Raw genomic sequence first — 21135 nt, forward strand, 5'->3', positions numbered from 1 at the left:
TCAAAAGTTTGGGGTCACTTAGACATTTCCTTGTTTTCCATGAAAACATACATGAAATGAGTTTGAATAGGAAATATAGAAAAATGCATAGGAAATGTAGTCATTGACAAGGTTAGAAATAATGATTTTTAATATAAATAATGATTGTGTCCTTCAAACTTGGCTTTCATCAAATAATCCTCCATTTGCAGCAATTACAGCCTTGCAGACCTTTGGCATTCTAGTTGTCAATTTGTTGAGGTAATCTGAAGAGATTTCACCCCATGCTTCCTGAAACACCTCCCACAAGTTGGATTGGCTTGATGGGCACTTCTTACGTACCATATGGTCAAGCTGCTCACACAACAGCTCAATAGGGTTGAGATCCTGTGACTGTGCTGGCCACTCCATTATAGACAGAATACCAGTTGACTGCTTCTTCCCTAAATAGTTATTGCATAGTTTGGAGCTGTGCTTTGGGTCATTGTCCTATTGTAGGATGAAATTGTCTCCAATCAAGCGCCGTCCACAGGGTATGGCATGGCGTTGCAAAATGGAGCGATAGCCTTTACCCTGTACAAATCTCCCACTTTACCACCACCAAAGCACCCACAGACCATCACATTGCCTCCACAATGCTTGACAGATGGCATCAAGCACTCCTCCAGCATCTTTTCATTTGGTCTGCGTCTCACAAATGTTCTTCTTTGTGATCCGAACACCTCAAACTTCGATTCGTCTGTCCATAACACTTTTTTCCAATCTTCCTCTGTCCAGTGTCTGTGTTCTTTTGCCCATCTTAATCTTTTATTTTTATTGGCCAGTCTGAGATATGGCTTTTTCTTTGCAACTCTGCCTAGAAGGTCAGCATCCCGGAGTCGCCTCTTCACTGTTGACGTTGAGACTGGTGTTTTGCGGGTACTATTTAATGATGCTGCCAGTTGAGGACCTGTGAGGTGTCTGTTTCTCAAACTAGACACTCTAATGTATTTGTCCTCTTGCTCAGTTGTGCACTGGGGCCTCCCACTCCTCTTTCTATTCTTGTTAGAGCCAGTTTGCGCTGTTCTGTGAAGGGAGTAGTACACAGCGTTGTACGAGATCTTCAGTTTCTTGGCAGTTTCTCGCATGGAATAGCCTTCATTTCATAGAACAAGAATAGACTGACGAGTTTCAGAAGAAAGTTCTTTGTTTCTGGCCATTTTGATTCTGTAATCGAACCCACAATTGCTAATGCTCCAGATACTCAACTAGTCTCAAGAAGGCCAGTTTTATTGCTGCTTTAATCAGCACAACAGTTTTCAGCTGTGCTAACATAATTGCAAAAGTGTTTTCTAATGATCAATTAGTTTAAAAAAAAGGATAAACTTGGATTAGCAAACACAACGTGCCATTGGAACACAGGACTGATGGTTGCTGATAATGGGCCTATGTAGATATTCCATAAAAAATCAGCCGTTTCCAGCTACAATAGCCATTTACAACATGAACCATGTCTACACTGTATTTTTGATCATTTTGATGTTATTTTAATGGACAAAAAATTTGAACGGTAGTGTATATATACGTGTTTGGTTTGGGCTTCATCCCCGTATTCCTGCGCCTGTCTCCAAATCATTAATCAGCGTGACAGCATGGTGATTTGAGGTGGTTGAATTTATAAACGGTGCATACATTCTCACTATAATGTACTCATATTCCATCAATATTATGTTATCAAATCAAAAACAACATTTATTTGGTATATTCACAGGATACAGTGGGGTGTATACGGGAATATGACCTTGCATTGTACCGTGCACTATTGAAGTAACAATTTATTTAATGTTTCATGCCAATACTTACCTTTGCTTTCCCTGTGCTCTGTAGTATGTGGACCAGCGCACAGGCCACCTCTTCTTTACTCTTCACGCTCAGTAGAGGCTCCAGCACCGCACACAGAGTCCGGTAGTTATTGGTGACATACTCCGCAAACTCCTTGTACAGCTCCATGGGCAGGATGCTCATGGTCTGGTAGCGGGACTTGAGGCGTAGGGAGGCATTGATGATCTTGCCCCCTGCTTGCCCCTTGGCCAGGACGCTAGGCTGGATGACGGGGTACCACTGCTCCACAAACTGTCGGCCCGTGATGCTGGAGATAGGGATACTGACCAGTCCCAGGTATGTGCTCTTTTCCTGATAGAAGAGGGGAAATATAGCATAAGTGGGATTTTGTGGACAAGAGTTTTGGGGCCTGGGCCATTAAGAAAGAGGACAAAAAGAGGATAGTAATGTAACTAAAGTATATTTATCCATCTTAATCATTGGGCAAGCTGCTATCATTAAAACACAGCAGTGCTTTAACCAGTCTACAAGAATGTAATTTCAACCAGTTTTATCCAGTTTTGCACACTGGTGAGAGAGTTGTCCCTTCACCTTGCGTCTCTTCTTGTCAGTCTCCTTGTAGAGATGAAGGCGTAGGTTGCGGACGGCTGGCAAGTTGTTGAACTCAAAGTGCTCGCCCCAGAACACGGTGTCAGTCCGGGGCTTGCTGGTGGTGCGTGCGTAAAGCATGTCGTCCAGACAAAGTTCGCAGTAGTAACGCTTCTTGGCCGGAAGCTCCCGCGCCTCGATGATCCAGAGTTTCAGCACGTTGTCCACCCTCCGACTGTTGTCCTGAAGAGGGGCAATGAGAGGGTGGCAAAAGGACAAGGCAGAACAGGGAGGAAAGAAAACCAAAGGGAAAAAGAAAGCCAAAGAGAGAGGGATGGTTGAGTGGGTTAAGAACAATATGCTCACATACGGATGGTGATACATGTATACTGGAGGCATGAGAGAAGTGGATGTGTGATTGGTAATGTTGCAGCAGAGAGCTGCATTTTCTGAACATGATTACAAAGAGCCAACTATATCTGAAATCCCAATGGGAGGGGAGCGTGTAGATTGCACAGAGTGATGTTTTAGTCAGGGGTGAGTCATTTAAACTTGTCTGAAATGCCACTGGATCGCTCGGCACCGGCTAAACTCTGCTCTTAATACCGAATTTAGATTGCTAAGTATATCAGCAATTTTCCAAAGTTGTTAGTTCTTAAGTACTCCATAGGTATGCCGCCTGACAATCAATGTGGATGTCCGCCGATACAACCCTTTCAACCGTTCATAATGAATTTCAATAGGAAGAAGAATCAAGAGCGTCTGTCTGCCCAGCGATGGTTACGAAACTTAATGAACATCCTGGTCTCTATCGACATCGCACCTCGTCTTATCTCTCACATCATGTATCTGGTTGGAGATTCATGATGGTGCTGAGGATATTTCGGAGCCCCCGTGTCAAGTCCTTGGAGCCCCGTGATTCAGCCAGGAACCCTGCAGTCACAGCATCTGGATGAGTCAATCCACTCAGGCTGATGTTTCCTCTCCGTTTGCCTTAATACTGCAGCTCCCTAGCTGCCATCAAGAGCAGTTATCTGTCTCGCGCATGTTTCCCCTTTTTGATAAGAGAGAGGGGGGGAGGGAAAGGGCCTATTACTCAGACCTAGGAGATCAAGCTGAGCTGAAATTAGAAGATCTGTTTTAATCAACCGCATCTAAAGTGCTGAGTTTGCTTCTTCTTAGTTCTTTATTTTACTCGGATGATAGAGTGTAGAAGTGCTGTGTATTAATATGTACTGTATTTGATGACTGTACATTACAGATATAGACAAACAGAGAGCAAATGGAGGTTACAGTACACAAAATGAGGAAATGCTCATATTGAAACAGACATATTGAAGACAGGGGAGAAGGAGAGAAGCACTGACAGACAGAGAAGTAACTTAATTTCTCGTCTTTGTTTCCCCACCTTGTTGGGTTTGACAGCTCTCTGAAGATTCTCGATCCATTTGTCTCTCTCTGCACCCGAGCGACATGCAAAGCACTTGGTTCCCGAAGCCGTAGTCACCTGAGGTTACCAACGGTAACATCAACAGCCACAACCATTAGCAACTTGGGAGAAGATGACAAGTGGCATAACAACGTCCTTTAATCATAGAGACTTGTGTCATGTACACGTCGGCTATGGGAAAGTGAGCCATGCAGTGAAAGCCGTTTTCACAACAAATTTCTGTGACAAATCAACTTGGGACATGAGCTCATTTCGAGCTGCTTGTTGGCTTTCTCTTTGATATCTTTTCCACAGATAACAATATTTTAAAATCACAGCCTTATTCAATAAATCCTTATGTTGATGCCAATGGAGAGACTTCTACCCAACATTAGTAGTATTAGTAACAATAGTAGACAGACCTGGGTTCAAATTCTATTTGAAATCTTTCAGATACTTTTTGTGTTTGCTTTAGCCTGCCTGGAGTGGCAGATGGGTGGGATTTTAACTTTCTCTTCTTCTATTGGTTCCATTGCAACAGGCAAGCTCAATCAAGCCCAGCAAAATTATTTGAAATGATTTCAAATAGTATTTGAACCCAGGTTTAATTAGTAGCGCTATCTGTGTTCATTGTGTGTGTGTGTCGTGTCAGCCTCACCTCGAAGCAGTACTCCTGTCCCAGGATGCTGGAGTGGACAGGCTTGATGATGGCGTCCTCGTCCAGGGTGAGGTCCAGCGCCTCGGCTGCGCTGCTGGGAGACAGCAAGGACTCATGGGAGTGGGACTCTTTGAAGCTCTGCATCAGGCGCGTTCTGGGTGGGGAGCAGAGACACAGTGAGAGGAGCAGAGTGAGTCCTATACATTACATTACACAGCATCAAGGATACAGTACACAGCATTCTGAACTGTGGTTATAAAGGGTAACTCTCCCACAGCCAAACAGCTACATATAATATACTTATATAATATGAATATACATATGTAATATACTTACTATACTTACTGAATCAAATCAGGATGTATTTGTGATAACTTTGCGAGACGGATTCCTGCGATGGGGGATTATAGTCTGATATCATTATTTGCGTCCGTATTCTCATGTGCTCATTCAACAGCTATCTTAGACCACTTATTTATGTTCCCTAACGATCATACTGTACATTAAACCACATTTGAGGTAGAAAAAACATTACCAATACTAAGCAGGTCGTGATGTTGAAAGAATGGCGATGGAGGGAATAGCGGCTGTTTTACGAGCTCCTGACCAATTGTAAAAAAATATTGGAGCTGATCTTAAATTTGTTGGTACATAATGTTTCCTCTATCGTTTCCTATGACCGAAAAGAGCTTCTGGACATCAAAACAGCTATCACCAACTTCGATTTTGGACGAGGACTTCAATGAGTCGGAGGCGAAAGACATATTGATTATCCCAGACCAGGCCCAAATCCCCGACGCTCGAAGAAGGAGGAGATGCCGCTTTAGAGGCCGGCGTGCGGGATACCTGACGAGACTACGTCGGAGAGTGGATAAATCACTGGAGAATAAACTGGATGAGGTCCGTTCGAGACTATCCTACCATCGTAGACTATAGATAAGGAGGGCCGAGCACTTCTCCATCTACATCGACGGTGCTGTAGTGGAGCAGGTTGACAGCTTCAAGTTCCTCTGTGTCCACATCACTAAGGAATTATCATGGTCCACACACACCAACACAGTCATGAAGAGGGCATGACAACGCCTCTTCCCCCTCAGGAGGCTGAAAAGATTTGGCATGGGCCCTCAGATCCTCAAAATGTTATACAGCTGTGCCATTGAGATCATCTTGACTGGCTGCATCACCGCTTGCTATGGCAACTGCTTGGCATCTGACCGCAAGGCGCTACGGAGGGTAGTGCGTACGGCCCAGTACATCACTGGGGCCGAGCTCCCTGCCATCCAGGACCTCTATACCAGGGGGTGTCAGAGGAAGGCCCTAAAAATTGTCAAAGACTCCAGCCACCCAAGTCATGGACGGTTCTCTCTGCTATCGCACGGCAAAGCGGTACCGATGCACCAAGTCTGGAACCAACAGGACCCTGAACAGCTTCTACCCCCATGCCATAAGACTGCTAAATAGTTAGTCCGTGTAGCTATTGGTTAACTATTTAACTATCTGCATTGACCCTTTTTTGCATCTCTTTGACTCATCACATATGCTGCTGTTACTGTTTATTATCTATCCTGTTACCTAGTCACTTTATCCCTACCTACTGTATATGTACATATCTACATCATAGTCCTGCACATTGACTCAGTACTGGTACCCCGTGTATATAGCCAAGTTATTGTTACTCATTGTGTATGTTTCTATTATTTCTCTTTTTTTTCTCTCTGCATTTTTTGGGAAGGGCCCGTAAGTCAGCATTTCACTGTTAGTCTATACCTGTTGTTTACAAAGCATGTGATAAATACAATTTGATTTGATTTGATTAGGGGGATGATTAAGTCAACAAGGCAACTGGTACCATATGGCCCCCAAAAAATGCAACCACTGTCAATATTTTCCATTTGAATGTCGGTATACACTTCTTCAACTAAAGGGACTACCCACTGTTTATAGCTCCCTACAATCTCACTAACAAATCTAACCGTGGAGTTTTTCTAAGCTACACTTGAGCATATCTGATTCTGAAAAGTTGAGAAACAGCACGCAACCATTCTGCTTTTCATGCCAAAGCATTCCGTCTGTACTCATAAATTCTGTGTTCTGTGAGCTTGAAAAGAGGTCACATCAAAAAACAATGTGCTGCTAGTCTCACTATGGGTCTAATTGTCATCTAAAGAAGTCAACACATTAGCATTCAATTAGAGTTTCACTGGATTACATTAGATTTCAGCATAATGACAATAGTGTTATCATGATATTTCTTGGACAACAAAGCTATGTTTCTATTGACAGCCATACATGCATAAGGCACAAAGCAACACGTGGATAAAATTGTCTCTGACGCTTGCCCGCCATACCCGCCCACATTCACTTATACATTTACACAGACGAACACAAACACTGTCTGAAGAGACAGATACAGAATGACACAAAGGGAATGTCAGAGACCACAACAGAGACCACAACAGAGACCACAACACAGACCACAACACAGACCACAACACAGACCACAACACAGAAAAATCTGAGAAAAAAAAGAAACAGTCTCCCTACTATGATGTCCCTGATGCGTCCAGCTCTCTCGCGTTCTCCCTGTGCCACAGTTTTTGTGTACATTCACTCATAATGTGCATCAGAACATTGAATACTTACAGTGGAGTGGGAAAGAGAGGGAGAGGGAGAGAGAGAGAGAAAGATAGGAGAGAGATGTGGAGGGAGAGATAAAAATAGACCCAAAGAAATGAGTCAGAATGAGAGAAATAAAGGACAGTGGGGGAGGTCGAGAAAGGGAGGGCGAGAGTGTGAGAGAGACAGAGGGAGAGAGAAGGAGAGGGGGAATACGGTGGGAGAGAAAACCTCTCAGAGGAAATCAAGTTGTTATGTAAACTGTTGGTACAACACAGCTAAGCCACACTGGAAAAAAGTCCATCCCCCAAAACGCACTTTCTACCAACACTCTTCGTACCCAAGATGCAGGCAGGTGTTTCAAAAACAACAGAAAGTATCTAAAAAGGGAAAACTGCCCCAGCAACTACACCTCAAGCAACTTATCCAACATAACGACACAAAATATGTAGAAAGTCACCCTAATGTATTCATATAGGGGGCTAAATACCAGCAAATGACCAAAACAAACCACACATCTCCATTACCTACAGTAAGCCAGGAGACTACCAAAAGCCAACTGTGTTTGAACTAAGGCCTTTGAAAAGGAAATCAGTCATTGATGCTTTGAAGACCATCTCCCTGGCGAAACATGACGGACTTCAGAAGCTGCTTGACTTGTCTTACTGTGTATCCTCAGACTTAACCATCCATGGGTGAAATATGTCCGGATCTCTTCAATGAATAAATCATGAAAAGAACAGCTCCTCGACCGCACTTAAGCCCTTTCAAGATCCAAATGACCTCTTCTACACAGGTCAACTTGGAGTAGCTATAGCACCAATGTCATGTCACTGATTTGCCATTGTTTATTTAGCTAGCTACTGGCACTATCATGCTGACAGATTTGTATAAAATCCATATGTTGTTTTCAATTTATTCAGTTGTTTTCTATTTATCCTTTCTATGCTTCAAAACTTGCTTCCATGCACATACAGTAAAAAGCCTGTGCAGATAAAAAGCAATGGATTAGTCCCCAGACTGCAAACTCTTATCTAAATCAGGTACATTTTAACCAGGTCTGACGACCATTAGATAGAAGTTGGATCTATAGTCAAACTGCTGTATTTTGTATTTGTATTTATTATGGATCCCCATTACTCTTCCTGGGGTCCAGCAAAATTAAGGCAGTTATACATTTTAAAAACATTACATTCATAACAGATTTCACAACATATTAAGTGTGTGCCCTCAGGTCTCTACTCTACTACCACATATCTATAACACAAAATCCATGTGTACATGTGTGTATAGTGCGTATGTTATCGTGTGTTTGTATGCATGTGTCTATGTTTGTGTTGCTTCACAGTTCCCGCTGTTCAATAAAGTGTATTTTTATCTGTTTTTTAAATCTAATTTTACTGCTGGCATGAGTTACTTGATGTGGAATAGAGTTCCATGTAGTCATGGCTCTATGTAGTACTGTGTGCCTCCCATAGTCTGTTCTTGACTTGGAGACTATGAAGAGACCTCTGGTGGCATGTCTTGTAGGGTATGCATGGATGTCCGAGCTGTGTGCCAGTAGTTCAAACAGACAGCTTGGTTCATTCAACATGTCAATACCGCTCAATAATACAAGTAGTGATGAAGTCAATCTCTCCTCCGCTTTGAGCCAGGAGAGATTGACATGCATATTATTAATGTTAGCTCTCTGTGTACATCCAAGGGCCAGCTGTGCTGCCCTGTTCTGAGCCAACTGCAATTTTCCTAAGTGCCTCTTTGTGGCACCTGACTACACGACTGAACAGTCGTCCAGGTGCGACAAAACTAGGGCCTATAGGACCTGCCTTGTTGATAGTGCTGTTAAGAATGCAGAGCAGCGCTTTATTATAGAAAGACTTCTCCCCATCCTAGCTACTGTTGTATCAATAGGTTTTGACCATGAGAGTTTACAATCCAGAGTTACTCCAAGCAATTTAGTCTCCTCAACTTGCTCATTTTCCACATTACTCATTGCAAGATTTAGTTGAGGTTTAGGGTTTAGTAAATGATTTGTCCCAAATACAATGCTTTTAGTTTTTTAAATACACTGCTCAAAAAAATAAAGGGAAAACTAAAATAACACATCCTAGATCTGAATGAATGAAATAATCTTATTAAATACTTTTTTCTTTACATAGTTGAATGTGCTGACAACAAAATCACACAAAAATTATCAATGGAAATCAAATTTATCAACCCATGGAGGTCTGGATTTGGACACTACAGGCTGATCCAACTTTGATGTAATGTCCTTAAAACAAGTCAAAGTGAGGCTCAGTAGTGTGTGTGGCCTCCACGTGGCTGTATGACCTCCCTACAACGCCTGGGCATGCTCCTGATGAGGTGGCGGATGGTGTCCTGAGGGATCTCATCCCAGACCTGGACTAAAGCATCCGCCAACTCCTGGACAGTCTGTGGTGCAACGTGGCGTTGGTGGATGGAGCGAGAAATGATGTCCCAGATGTGCTCAATTGGATTCAGGTCTGGGGAATGGACGGGCCAGTCCATAGCATCAATGCCTTCCTCTTGCAGGAACTGCTGACACACTCCAGCCACATGAGGTCTAGCATTGTCTTGCATTAGGAGGAACCCAGGGCCAACCGCACCAGCATATGGTCTCACAAGGGGTCTGAGGATCTCATCTCGGTACCTAATGGCAGTCAGGCTACCTCTGGCGAGCACATTGGGGGCTGTGCGGCCCCCCAAAGAAATGCCACCCCACACCATGACTGACCCACCACCAAACCGGTCATGCTGGAGGATGTTGCAGGCAGCAGAACGTTCTCCACGGCATCTCCAGACTCTGTCACGTCTGTCACATGTGCTCAGTGTGAACCTGCTTTCATCTGTGAAGAGCACAGGGCGCCAGTGGCGAATTTGCCAATCTTGGTGTTCTCTGGCAAATGCCAAACGTCCTGCACGGTGTTGGGCTGTAAGCACAACCCACACCTGTGGACGTCGGGCCCTCATACCACCCTCATGTAGTCTGTTTCTGACCGTTTGAGCAGACACGTGCACATTTGTGGCCTGCTGGAGGTCATTTTGCAGGGCTCTGGCAGTGCTCCTCCTGCTCCTCCTTGCACAAAGGCGGAGGTAGCATTCCTGCTGCTGGGTTGTTGCCCTCCTACGGCCTCCTCCACGTCTCCTGATGTACTGGCCTGTCTCCTGGTAGCGCCTCCATGCTCTGGACACTACGCTGACAGACACAGCAAACCTTCTTGCCACAGCTCGCATTGATGTGCCATCCTGGATGAGCTGCACTACCTGAGCCACTTGTGTGGGTTGTAGACTCCGTCTCATGCTACCACTAGAGTGAAAGCACCGCCAGCATTCAAAAGTGACCAAAACATCAGCCAGGAAGCATAGGAACTGAGAAGTGGTCTATGGTCACCACCTGCAAAACCAGTCCTTTATTGGGGGTGTCTTGCTAATTGCCTATAATTTCCACCTGTTGTCTATTCCATTTGCACAACAGCATGTGAAATATATTGTCAATCAGTGTTGCTTCCTAAGTGGGCAGTTTGATTAGTGGTTAAGAGCATTGTGCCAGTAACCGAAAGGTCGCTGGTTCTAATCCCTGAGCCGACTAGGTGAAAAATCTGTCGATGTGCCCTTGAGCAAGGCACTTAACCCTAATTGCTCCTGTAAGTCGCTCTGGATAAGAGCGTCTGCTAAATGACTAAAATGTAAATGTGTTGTTTAAGTGTTCCCTTTATTTTTTTGAGCAGTGTATTTAGGACTAACTTATTCCTTGCCACCCATTCTGAAACTAACTGCAGCTCTTTGCTAAGTGTTGCTGTCATTTCAGTCGCTGTGGTAGCTGACGTGTCTAGTGTTGAGTCATCCGCATACATAGACACACTGGCTTTACTCAAAGCCAGTGACATGTCGTTAGTAAAGATTGAAAAAAGTAAGGGGCCTAGATAGCTGCCCTGGGGAATTCCTGATTCTACCTGGATTTTGTTGGAGAGGCTTCCATTAAATAACACCCTCTGTGTTATGATAGACAGGTAACTCTTTATCCACAATATAGCAGGGGGTGTAAAGCTAAAACACATGCATTTATCCAGCAACAGACTATGATTGATAATGTCAAAATCCGCACTGAAGTCTAACAAAACAGCCCCCACCATCTTTTTATCATTAATTTCAGTCGACATCAGTCGTTTGTGTAAGTGCTTGTTGAATGTCCTTCCCTATAAGCGTCCTGAAAGTCTGTTGTCAATTTGTTTACTGTGAAATAGCATTTTATTTGGTCAAACACAATTTTTTCCAAAAGTTTACTAAGGGTTGGTAACAGGCTGATTGGTCGGCTATTTGAGCCAGTTAAGGGGGCTTTACTATTCTTAGGTAGGGGAATAAATGTTGCTTCCCTCCAGGCCTGAGGGCACTCACTTTCAAGTAGGCTTAAATTGAAGATATGGCAAATAGGAGTGGCAATATCATCCGCTATTATCCTCAGTAATTTTCCATTCAAGTTGTCAGACCCCGGTGGCTTGTCATTGTTGATCGAGAAAAATATCAGCTCATTCACACTTACTTTACGGAATTCTAAATTACAATTCTTGTCTTTCATAATTTGGTCAGATATACTTGGATGTGTAGTGTCAGCGTTTGTTGCTGGCATGTCATGCCTAAGTTTGGTAATCTTGCCAATGAAAAAATGTATTAAAGTAGTTGGCAATATCAGTGGGTTTTGTGATGAATGAGCCATCTGATTCAATGAATGATGGAGCGGCGTTTGCCTTTTTGCCCAACATTTCATTTAAGGTGCTCCAAAGCTTTTTACTATCATTCTTTATGTAATGTATCTTTGTTTCATAGAGTAGTTTCTTCTTCTTTTTATTCAGTTTAGTCACATGATTTCTCAATTTGCCAATCGGTTTCCAGACCTATTTGCCATCTCTTTTGCCTCATCCCCCTCAACCATACAATTTTTCAATTCTTCATCAATCCATAGGGATTTAACAGTTTTTAGAGTAATTTTCTTAATGGGTGCATGCTTATTAGTAACTAGGATAAGGAATTTCATAAATGTGTCAAGTGCAGCTTCTGGTTGCTCGTCATTACACACCACAGACCAACAAATATTCTTCACATCAACAATATAGGAATCACTACAGAACTTCTTGTATGATCTCTTATACACAATATTAGGCCCAGCCTTTGGAACTTTGGTTTTCCTAGGTATGGCTACTAAATTGTGATGATTTCATTCATGTACTGTTTATAACTACCCTGGTAGGTTGATTGATAACCTGAACCAGGTTGCAGGCACTAGTTACAGTTTGAAGCTTTCTCTTGAGTGGGCAGCCTGATGAAAGCCAGTCAATATTTAAATCACCCAGAAAGTATACCTCTCTATTGATATTATATACAGTGGGGAAAAAAAGTATTTAGTCAGCCACCAATTGTGCAAGTTCTCCCACTTAAAAAGATGAGAGAGGCCTGTAATTTTCATCATAGGTACACGTCAACTATGACAGACAAAATTAGGGAAAAAAATCCAGAAAATCACATTGTAGGATTTTTTATGAATTTATTTGCAAATTATGGTGGAAAATAAGTATTTGGTTAATAACAAAAGTTTCTCAATACTTTGTTATATACCCTTTGTTGGCAATGACACAGGTCAAACGTTTTCTGTAAGTCTTCACAAGGTTTTCACACACTGTTGCTGGTATTTTGGCCCATTCCTCCATGCAGATCTCCTCTAGAGCAGTGATGTTTTGGGGCTGTCGCTGGGCAACACAGACTTTCAACTCCCTCCAAAGATTTTCTATGGGGTTGAGATCTGGAGACTGGCTAGGCCACTCCAGGACCTTGAAATGCTTCTTACGAAGCCACTCCTTCGTTGCCCGGGCGGTGTGTTTGGGATCATTGTCATGCTGAAAGACCCAGCCACGTTTCATCTTCAATGCCCTTGCTGATGGAAGGAGGTTTTCACTCAAAATCTCACGATACATGGCCCCATTCATTCTTTCCTTTACACGGATCAGTCGTCTGGTCCCTTTGCAGAAAAAACAGCCCCAAAGCATGATGTTTCCACCCCCATGCTTCACAGTAGGTATGGTGTTCTTTGGATGCAACTCAGCATTCTTTGTCCTCCAAACACGACGAGTTGAGTTTTTACCAAAAAGTTATATTTTGGTTTCATCTGACCATATGACATTCTCCCAATCCTCTTCTGGATCATCCAAATGCACTCCTAGCAAACTTCAGACGGGCCTGGACATGTACTGACTTAAGCAGGGGGGCACGTCTGGCACTGCAGGATTTGAGTCCCTGGCGGCGTAGTGTGTTACTGATGGTAGGCTTTGTTACTTTGGTCCCAGCTCTCTGCAGGTCATTCACTAGGTCCCCCGTGTGGTTCTGGGATTTTTGCTCACCGTTCTTGTGATCATTTTGACCCCACGGGGGTGAGATCTTGCGTGGAGCCCCAGATCGAGGGAGATTATCAGTGGTCTTGTATGTCTTCCATTTCCTAATAATTGCTCCCACAGTTGATTTCTTCAAACCAAGCTGCTTACCTATTGCAGATTCAGTCTTCCCCAGCCTGGTGCAGGTCTACAATTTTGTTTCTGGTGTCCTTTGACAGCTCTTTGGTCTTGGCCATAGTGGAGTTTGGAGTGTGACTGTTTGAGGTTGTGGACAGGTGTATTTTATACTGATAACAAGTTCAAACAGGTGCCATTAATACAGGTAACGAGTGGAGGACAGAGAAGCCTCTTAAAGAGGAAGTTACAGGTCTGTGAGAGCCAGAAATCTTGCTTGTTTGCAGGTGACCAAATACTTATTTTCCACCATAATTTGCAAATAAATTCATTAAAAATCCTACAATGTGATTTTCTGGATTTTTTTTCTCTCAATTTGTCTGTCATAGTTGACGTGTACCTATGATGAAAATTACAGGCCTCTCTCATCTTTTTAAGTGGGAGAACTTGCACAATTGGTGGCTGACTAAATACTTTTTTTCCCCACTGTATATTATCAAGCATTTCACACATGTTATCCAGATACGGACTGTTAGCACTTGGTGGTCTATAGCAGCTTCCTACCAGAATGGGCTTTAGGTGAGGCAGGTGAACCTGTAGCCATATTACTTCAACAGTATTTAACATGATATCCTCTCTAAGCTTTACAGGAATGTGGTTCTGAATATAGACCGCAACACCGCCCCCATTGGCATTTCTGTATTTTCTGTAAATGTTATAACCTTGTATTGCTACCACTGTATCATCAAAGGTATTATCTAAGTGAGTTTCAGGGATTGTGAAAATATCATCTGTTACTAGCAAATTATTGATTTCATGAACCTTGTTTCTTAAGCTACATATGTTAACGTGGGCTATTTTTAACACTTTTCTGGGATGCTTGATTATTTTTCTTGCTTTACTGGGAAGCTTAGCAGAGGTAGACATACTCAGGTTATTTTTATTAGTGCAGGATGAGCTGCACACAGTGGACGTCCTACTACGGCACACCACCTCAGTGCTAACAGTATTACTCTGGTTCATAGGCATATGATTACTGCATACAATAGTTGTAGTATCAGTAGAGGCATTCCGGGCAGTAAGAGGGACATAAATTAGGTTATTTACATTGTGTCTTCCAATACCCCTAGGATAATGTACATTTGCTGAATCATTATGACAACTCAGCGACACAATGGTAGGGATTAAATGAGCTGGACTTGGGTCATTGATAAGTCATTGTCTCAATGCAGCCTTATAATGCTGTGAAAGGATCCAGGAACCCAAATGATTTGGGTGGATCCCATCCTCCTTATAAGACAAGATTTGTTTCCAGAAGGTATCAAAATTGACGATAAATGTTACACGCACAGAGCTGCAATAGTTTCGTAGCCAGTTATGGAGGGCTAAAAGTCTGCTGAACCATTCAATGCCAGGATTTAGGGAGGGCAGAGGGCCAGATATGATTCTGTAAATACAAGAATGGGAAATGTCTCCATGATACAGTCATGGAGAATGCATGGGTCCTGCAGTATGTATCACTGCAGAGAAGACTACCCCTATTAGCATCATTAAATAATATAGCCAGTGTATAGGTATAATTCAAATTTTTTTACCCACACATGTTCATCTAAGGTATGTCCGTTCTGTGGCCATACGGCTGTCTGATGGTTGCCATGGAGAGGTCAGGACTTTTTATTAAATCTTCCATTGGTATTCTCCATGTATTAAGCAGTCATAAAAAATTTAGTATGTAAAATGGGAGTGCAGCTGCACCGAAAGGGGCGGTTATGAAACAAACACTTACTGTCAAGGCTTACTGGTTTCATTAAAGCTAGGAGGAATAGTAAAAGCACAGTACATACCAGATTGTCCTTGAAAGGTATCCAAAATAGACACAAGAAAGCACCTTTAAGAGTCCCACATACATGTGGACACACAGGTTGGAGTGTACACACACACACTTACTTAAATGTGGTCCTCTGTAGCTCAGCTGGTAGAGCACGGCGCTTGTAACGCCAGGGTAGTGGGTTTGATCCCCGGGACCACCCATACACAAAAAAATGTATGCACGCATGACTGTAAGTCGCTTTGGATAAAAGCGTCTGCTAATGGCATATTATTATTATTATTAAAAAGACAAGTTAAGTGCCTGCCTGACCTGCTCCGCACACAGAGAGAGCAGGGAACACATGCACACACTCACAGAAACACACACAGACACACACAGAAACACACACAGACACACACATAGACACACACAGAGACACACACAGAGACTCGTACCTGTCCTGGTCGGCACTACGGAAGCGGGGGAGGATCATGTGGCGGAAGCTGCTGGTGCGGTCCAGTTTGGGCTGACTCTTAGCCCTCTTGATAGAGCCCTTCAACCTTCTACTGAGGAAACTCTGAACAGGGCAGCAATGGAGAGAGGGAGGAGGAGGTGAATAATGAGAAGGTGTGAAACAGGGATGAGAGAGGGGGAGAGGGAGAGAGGGAGGGTAGCAGGAAAAGAGATAGATCAAAGTTATAGAGAGGGAAAATAGGGTGGGTGTGAGTAAAGAAAGATGGACATTTTGGGCCCAAAATGGATTTGAAGAAATGGAGGACGTATGTGATTTAGTGAATGACAGATGCATGAAGGGGGAGAGCAACAGAAAGATTTATTACATATTATATCAGTCATACAGCCACAGTTCAGCAGTAGTAGAATAGTGTAGTATCATCTGGTAACCAATAGTGGGTGGTGTTGTGCCATAAATATACCCATAATCCAACAGCATACACTGGACTTCAGTAAAAATAGGAGCTTCATATTGCGGTGCAGTTTGTCCTGTATGTGCTTCCATGCAACCAAATTCCCCTGATTTTGATTAGCTGATTTAGTCAATATATAACACAGGTTTTAAATAACATGCTGTGTGTTGACACTGTGTGTTTTATAAGAAGTGCTGACAGAGAGAACAGGGCTTCAATAGTAGAATGAAAACCAATGAATGATGTCATTCTCCGCAACATACAGTATAGGGTTCCATATACGACTACTATACCTATTCCTCTCAGAGTGAAAGGAGAGACATGCTGCTATTGTATCTGAATAACAGCCTCACAATGCTTTTTTGACAGTCTTACAATACTGAATCACCTCAATTCAGCTTCTCTCCATGTCTAACATCCACTCAGATATCAAACTGCACATTGCACATCAACATTGAACACTACATTCTGGGAGGAATTTGTCTGAATCGAGACAAACCATTCACTTTTTGTGAGCTTTGTGTCACTGAAGTCTGTTTTAAAGAAGTGACTAAAGATTTGACTCATTTGCTGACCGTCACGGTAACCGACTGGTTGGACTAGATAAGTCATTCTGGCTTGATTAGCCGGCCTGTCTGACACTTTTAAGCCTCATTCAGTCAGAAGAACTGAATCACAGTGGTGGATCACATTTGGCACAGGGAACAGAAAACTCCATAGCATTTGGCAAAGGACATAACATAAAGTATTATATATTTTTTTTTCACCACATACAGATACATCTGAGTCATGTACCTCGATGGGAGGCAGAGGTGCAATATGGCGTCCCGTCACTGGGCTGGAAGCGGCAACCCTCCAGTCCCCCGGCCAATTAGAAGAAGGGGGGGAGTGGGGGAGACTAAGAGAGAGGCAGGGGGAGAGGGGCAGCGAGCGAGGGAGAGGGGGTGTACTGACCCCTTTCTTGTAGCGTTGCTGAAGGCAGGAGTGGCCATGGGGGAGGGAGGGGGAGAGAGAGGGTGAGAGGGCGAGGGGAGGGAGAAGGGGAAGGGAGGGGTTCCACTGGCCCTGCGACAGGTGTGCGGTGGGGAGTGAGAAGGGAGGGAGAGAGAGAGGGATGGGGGAGCGAGCGAGGGCGGGAGGATGGAGGGGTACTCACGGATTGTCGGAAGGGTTGGGGGGCAGTGGGAGGGATCTCCATGCTTGGCTGCTTCACGTTGGCTATGCTCTTCCGCGAGCGCGGCGTTCTCTGAGAGAGAGGGAAGAAGACAGGTAAGAGAGAGAGAGAGAGAGAATCCAAAAGACAGGTGGGAGAGAGGATGAGCGAGAGAGAGAGAGAGAGAGAGAGAGAGAGAGAGAGAGAGAGAGAGAGAGAGAGGGGGGGGGGCATGGACATGGCATGTGGTCAGGGGGGAGACAGGAGCAAAAGAGAGAAGATACACACAGTGCAGACATACGGTCAGGGGAGAGAGGAAAAGTGTAAGAAACCGACAAGTAAGGTGAAAAAACAGAAGGTGAAGTGAAGGTAGAGTGTGTACAAAAAAAGCAAGGGAGAGAGCAAGAGAGCGAGGTTAAGGGTGAGAGAAGCAATGTGATGATAATGTCCCATTCACCCTGATCTCCCTCATCCCCTACTTCTTCTCCTCCTACCAGGAAAATTAAGGATGGAGATGGAGAGCTGCATGGGAAGTAAGTTGAAAAAGGAGGACAGAGGAGGGATGAGGTGAGTGAGTGAGTTGAAAGGGATGGGTTCTCTGCCTGGCCGTTCAACGAGGCAAACGTTCACAATCGGTGGGGGAGGGGAGAGAGGAGGAAGGGAGCAGGCGGAAGCATTAACAAACAAAGCACCTATTGATCTCCGTCTGTGAGTCCCTAATGCAGTGAATTAGGCAGTAAGGGAATACACTCTGTACTATCCATGATGGATGGCAGAGGAGACCAGTGGACGGACAGTAGAGAAGATGGAGCACACAAGCCCACTCTAACACTCTGTACTCTCCATGATGGAAGGCAGAACACTCTGTACTATCCATGATGGAAGGCAGAACCCTCTGTACTATCCATGATGGAAGGCAGAACCCACTGGACACAGATGTCAATTCAATGTCTATTCCACGTTGGTTCAACGTAATTCCGTTGAAATGACGTGGAAACAACATTGATTCAACCAGTGTGTGCCCAGTGGGAGGAGACCAGTGGCTGGACAGTAGAGAAGATCTGTGAAAGGCAAGGAGAGGTTAACTAATGTATGCAGCATCATAAAAAGAAGGGAGTAGGAATGAAAGCGTGAAAGCATCTGAGGCCAGTTCATTACGGTCTTTCTTTCTTTCTTTCTTTCCCTCCCTATCCCTTTCTCTGCTACCCTCTTTTGAGATAGATCAATGATAACATCGTCATATTTGAGGCTATAAATATTCTTCCTGTCTCTTATTTCTCTCTCTCTCTCTCTCTCTCTCTCTCTCTCTCTCTCTCTCTCTCTCTCTCTCTCTCTCTCTCTCTCTCTCTCTCTCTCGTATTCTCTGTCTCTCTCTTTCTCCCTCCCTCTCTTCTCCCTCTCTCTTTCATCCGCTCTCTTTCTTTCCCTCTTTCTCTCGCTCTCCCTGGTTCTGCTATCACACAGACACACAAATACTCAGGCATACACACACTCCTCCTTTCTCCCACGCAGCTATTTTACATAATTCAAAAGTGCATTTATCCTCTCCTCTCTCCAGCCTCTCATCGCTCTCTCTTTCCTCTCCTCACTCTTCTCATTTTCACATGATCCTGTCTTTCCCGTCACTTAGTAATGTATCTTGTCTCCTCCATCCTTTTCCTTCACCCTCCTTTCATTTATCTGCATTCCTTATTTTTATCTAGTCTCTACATTCCCTCTACTTCTCAAAATGGCAATCTTTTCTCATGACTCTGCTGTCATGCTACTTTCCTCTGCCCACGTACTGAGCTGAGCGAGCGCCTTAGGGAAGGATCCTCATTGTGATGATAACCATGTCAACGAATCACAGAGGGTTATGAAATCCAAAAGGGTGTATGTCCATAATACACAGCAGAAAATCCAAAGACCAATGAACCAACTGCTAGTCCATCATTGTCCTTTGTAAAGGAATTATGGGAAGCACAAAGGATCTTAATTTGATCACTCTTTTGTTGCTGAGAATGTTCCTGCACAGCAGGAAATTTAAATTTGTAGTGTATTTCAGTTTTAAAAAGGCTTCTAAAGTTTGTAATTTCAACTTTACAATTTCAGACTTGATTTACCCTAATGAAAAATGTATCAAACTCTACAAAAATGTCCCTTAGTTATAATAATTCATATTACCTGTTGCTCCAGGATTGTTTTCCTGCTGTAGCAAACTGTCTCAAATTAAGATCCTACATCTGTATTAAGGTAGTTATCATACTAAGGGACCTGAGTTTTTCTGACCACATAACCTGACCAGGAAAACTACAGGCTCTAGTCACCCTGGTGTCAGTTATGACAGAGACAAAACATCATTACTAGGGACCAGAGTTTTTCCTGACTATGTGACCTTTTCCCGGTCAGTTCACATAGTAGGAAAATGTCAGGACAATAGTAATTATGTATGTACTCCAAACACAGCCCCAATCAAAATACAACAGAGACATAAACTAAGAGGTGTATCATTTCCTCCTGGAACTATTGTTCCCAAAACTAATTAGTTACAATTAGTAGATTGTAGCCATGTCTGAGTAGCTAAATGAAAACACAGTCCTAAGGTGTGACCGCTCTGTGGCTTTAGCTAGCTAGACATTTAGATAAACTGGAACCAGTCAGCAACTTGGCGTCTTGCTCTCTCCCTGAGAGTGAAAACTTTGTCCTTTGTTGCCAGTTTAGATTCATAAGATTATCTGATAATATTGGCCTTATTGCATTCAATGGAGGATTTCATTGGGAAAAAGCTTTGATTTGTTTGGAGATCTACCAAGTCATTTTCTTTACTATTTTCAATGCTTAGTCTACTATGTGATAGAGGTTATTCAAAAAGACAGCAAATATTATTCTTATGAATGTTTTTTGTGTGTGTGTATGACTGTAAAGGCTGGTTGGGTCACACTTAATTTGGATCGTCCAGATATTCCATCTGTAGATGCTCTACAGATGGTCATACTATCAACAAACTATCTGTTGAAAAGTAACTGCATGCTAAGGTTACAGGGTTAGGTTTAGAATAAGGGTTACGTAAGGGTTAAGGTTAGGGTTAGGGCTAGGGTTAGGCCTAAGTTTAGGGTTAGTAGATAGTTAGTTGAAATGTTACTGATAGTCTGTAGAGCATCTACAGATGGGCTATCCAAATAAAGTGTTACCGCTGGTTGTCATGGGTTACCCCTCTTGAAATCTTTGGGTTTTGTGTTCTGATATGATTGGCTAATGAAGCCTTTTGTTCGATTTGAAAGTGCACAGAGCCTTGCAGTGTGACGGTGAGTTTACGGAAATAGGAAATAGTGTCAGTAAGGTCGTTTCGTATCTGCTGTTCACCACCAATGGCCTTCACTCAAAGCTCTCAAATCACAGAGTGAAGCCAAACCTGACATTGTCAAAGTGTTTATACTCAAAGTGTTTATACAATAAAGGTTCCGATGCTTCCCTACTAACAGAACAAACCCTTGAGATCTCCTTAGCATAATGCTTGCTAGACAACACAACAATAATTTGGCAAAGTCTGAGTGTCATTTGGCTCAGTAAATTAAGAAAATGTATAATGTACATGTTTGGTAATGATTATGAACAAAATACTTCAATATATCTGATAGGCTGCAGTTATTCATAAGAGCTT

At 43.3% G+C, this 21135-nt stretch overlaps 1 protein-coding gene across 2 annotated transcripts in view; it reads right to left on the reverse strand.

The window, feature by feature from the left end:
• LOC121561931 (ras/Rap GTPase-activating protein SynGAP-like) overlaps window positions 1-21135 on the reverse strand; it is a 131330-nt gene that overhangs the window by 37579 nt on the left and 72616 nt on the right. The window contains exons 4-10 of one of the 2 annotated variants that reach the window (XM_045215154.1): window positions 17464-17586; window positions 17138-17399; window positions 15872-15993; window positions 4476-4629; window positions 3797-3895; window positions 2392-2631; window positions 1822-2151 (exon numbers count right to left, since the gene is read on the reverse strand). In XM_045215154.1, coding sequence (XP_045071089.1) covers window positions 1822-2151; window positions 2392-2631; window positions 3797-3895; window positions 4476-4629; window positions 15872-15993; window positions 17138-17399; window positions 17464-17586 — 1330 coding nt within the window. Of the gene's footprint in view, window positions 1-1821; window positions 2152-2391; window positions 2632-3796; window positions 3896-4475; window positions 4630-15871; window positions 15994-17137; window positions 17400-17463; window positions 17587-21135 lie in introns of those variants that run through there. The other variant, XM_041874355.2, reaches the window with a different exon arrangement.

Source organism: Coregonus clupeaformis, unplaced genomic scaffold (genome assembly GCF_020615455.1).
Source record: "Coregonus clupeaformis isolate EN_2021a unplaced genomic scaffold, ASM2061545v1 scaf0377, whole genome shotgun sequence".
NCBI lineage: Eukaryota > Metazoa > Chordata > Actinopteri > Salmoniformes > Salmonidae > Coregonus > Coregonus clupeaformis.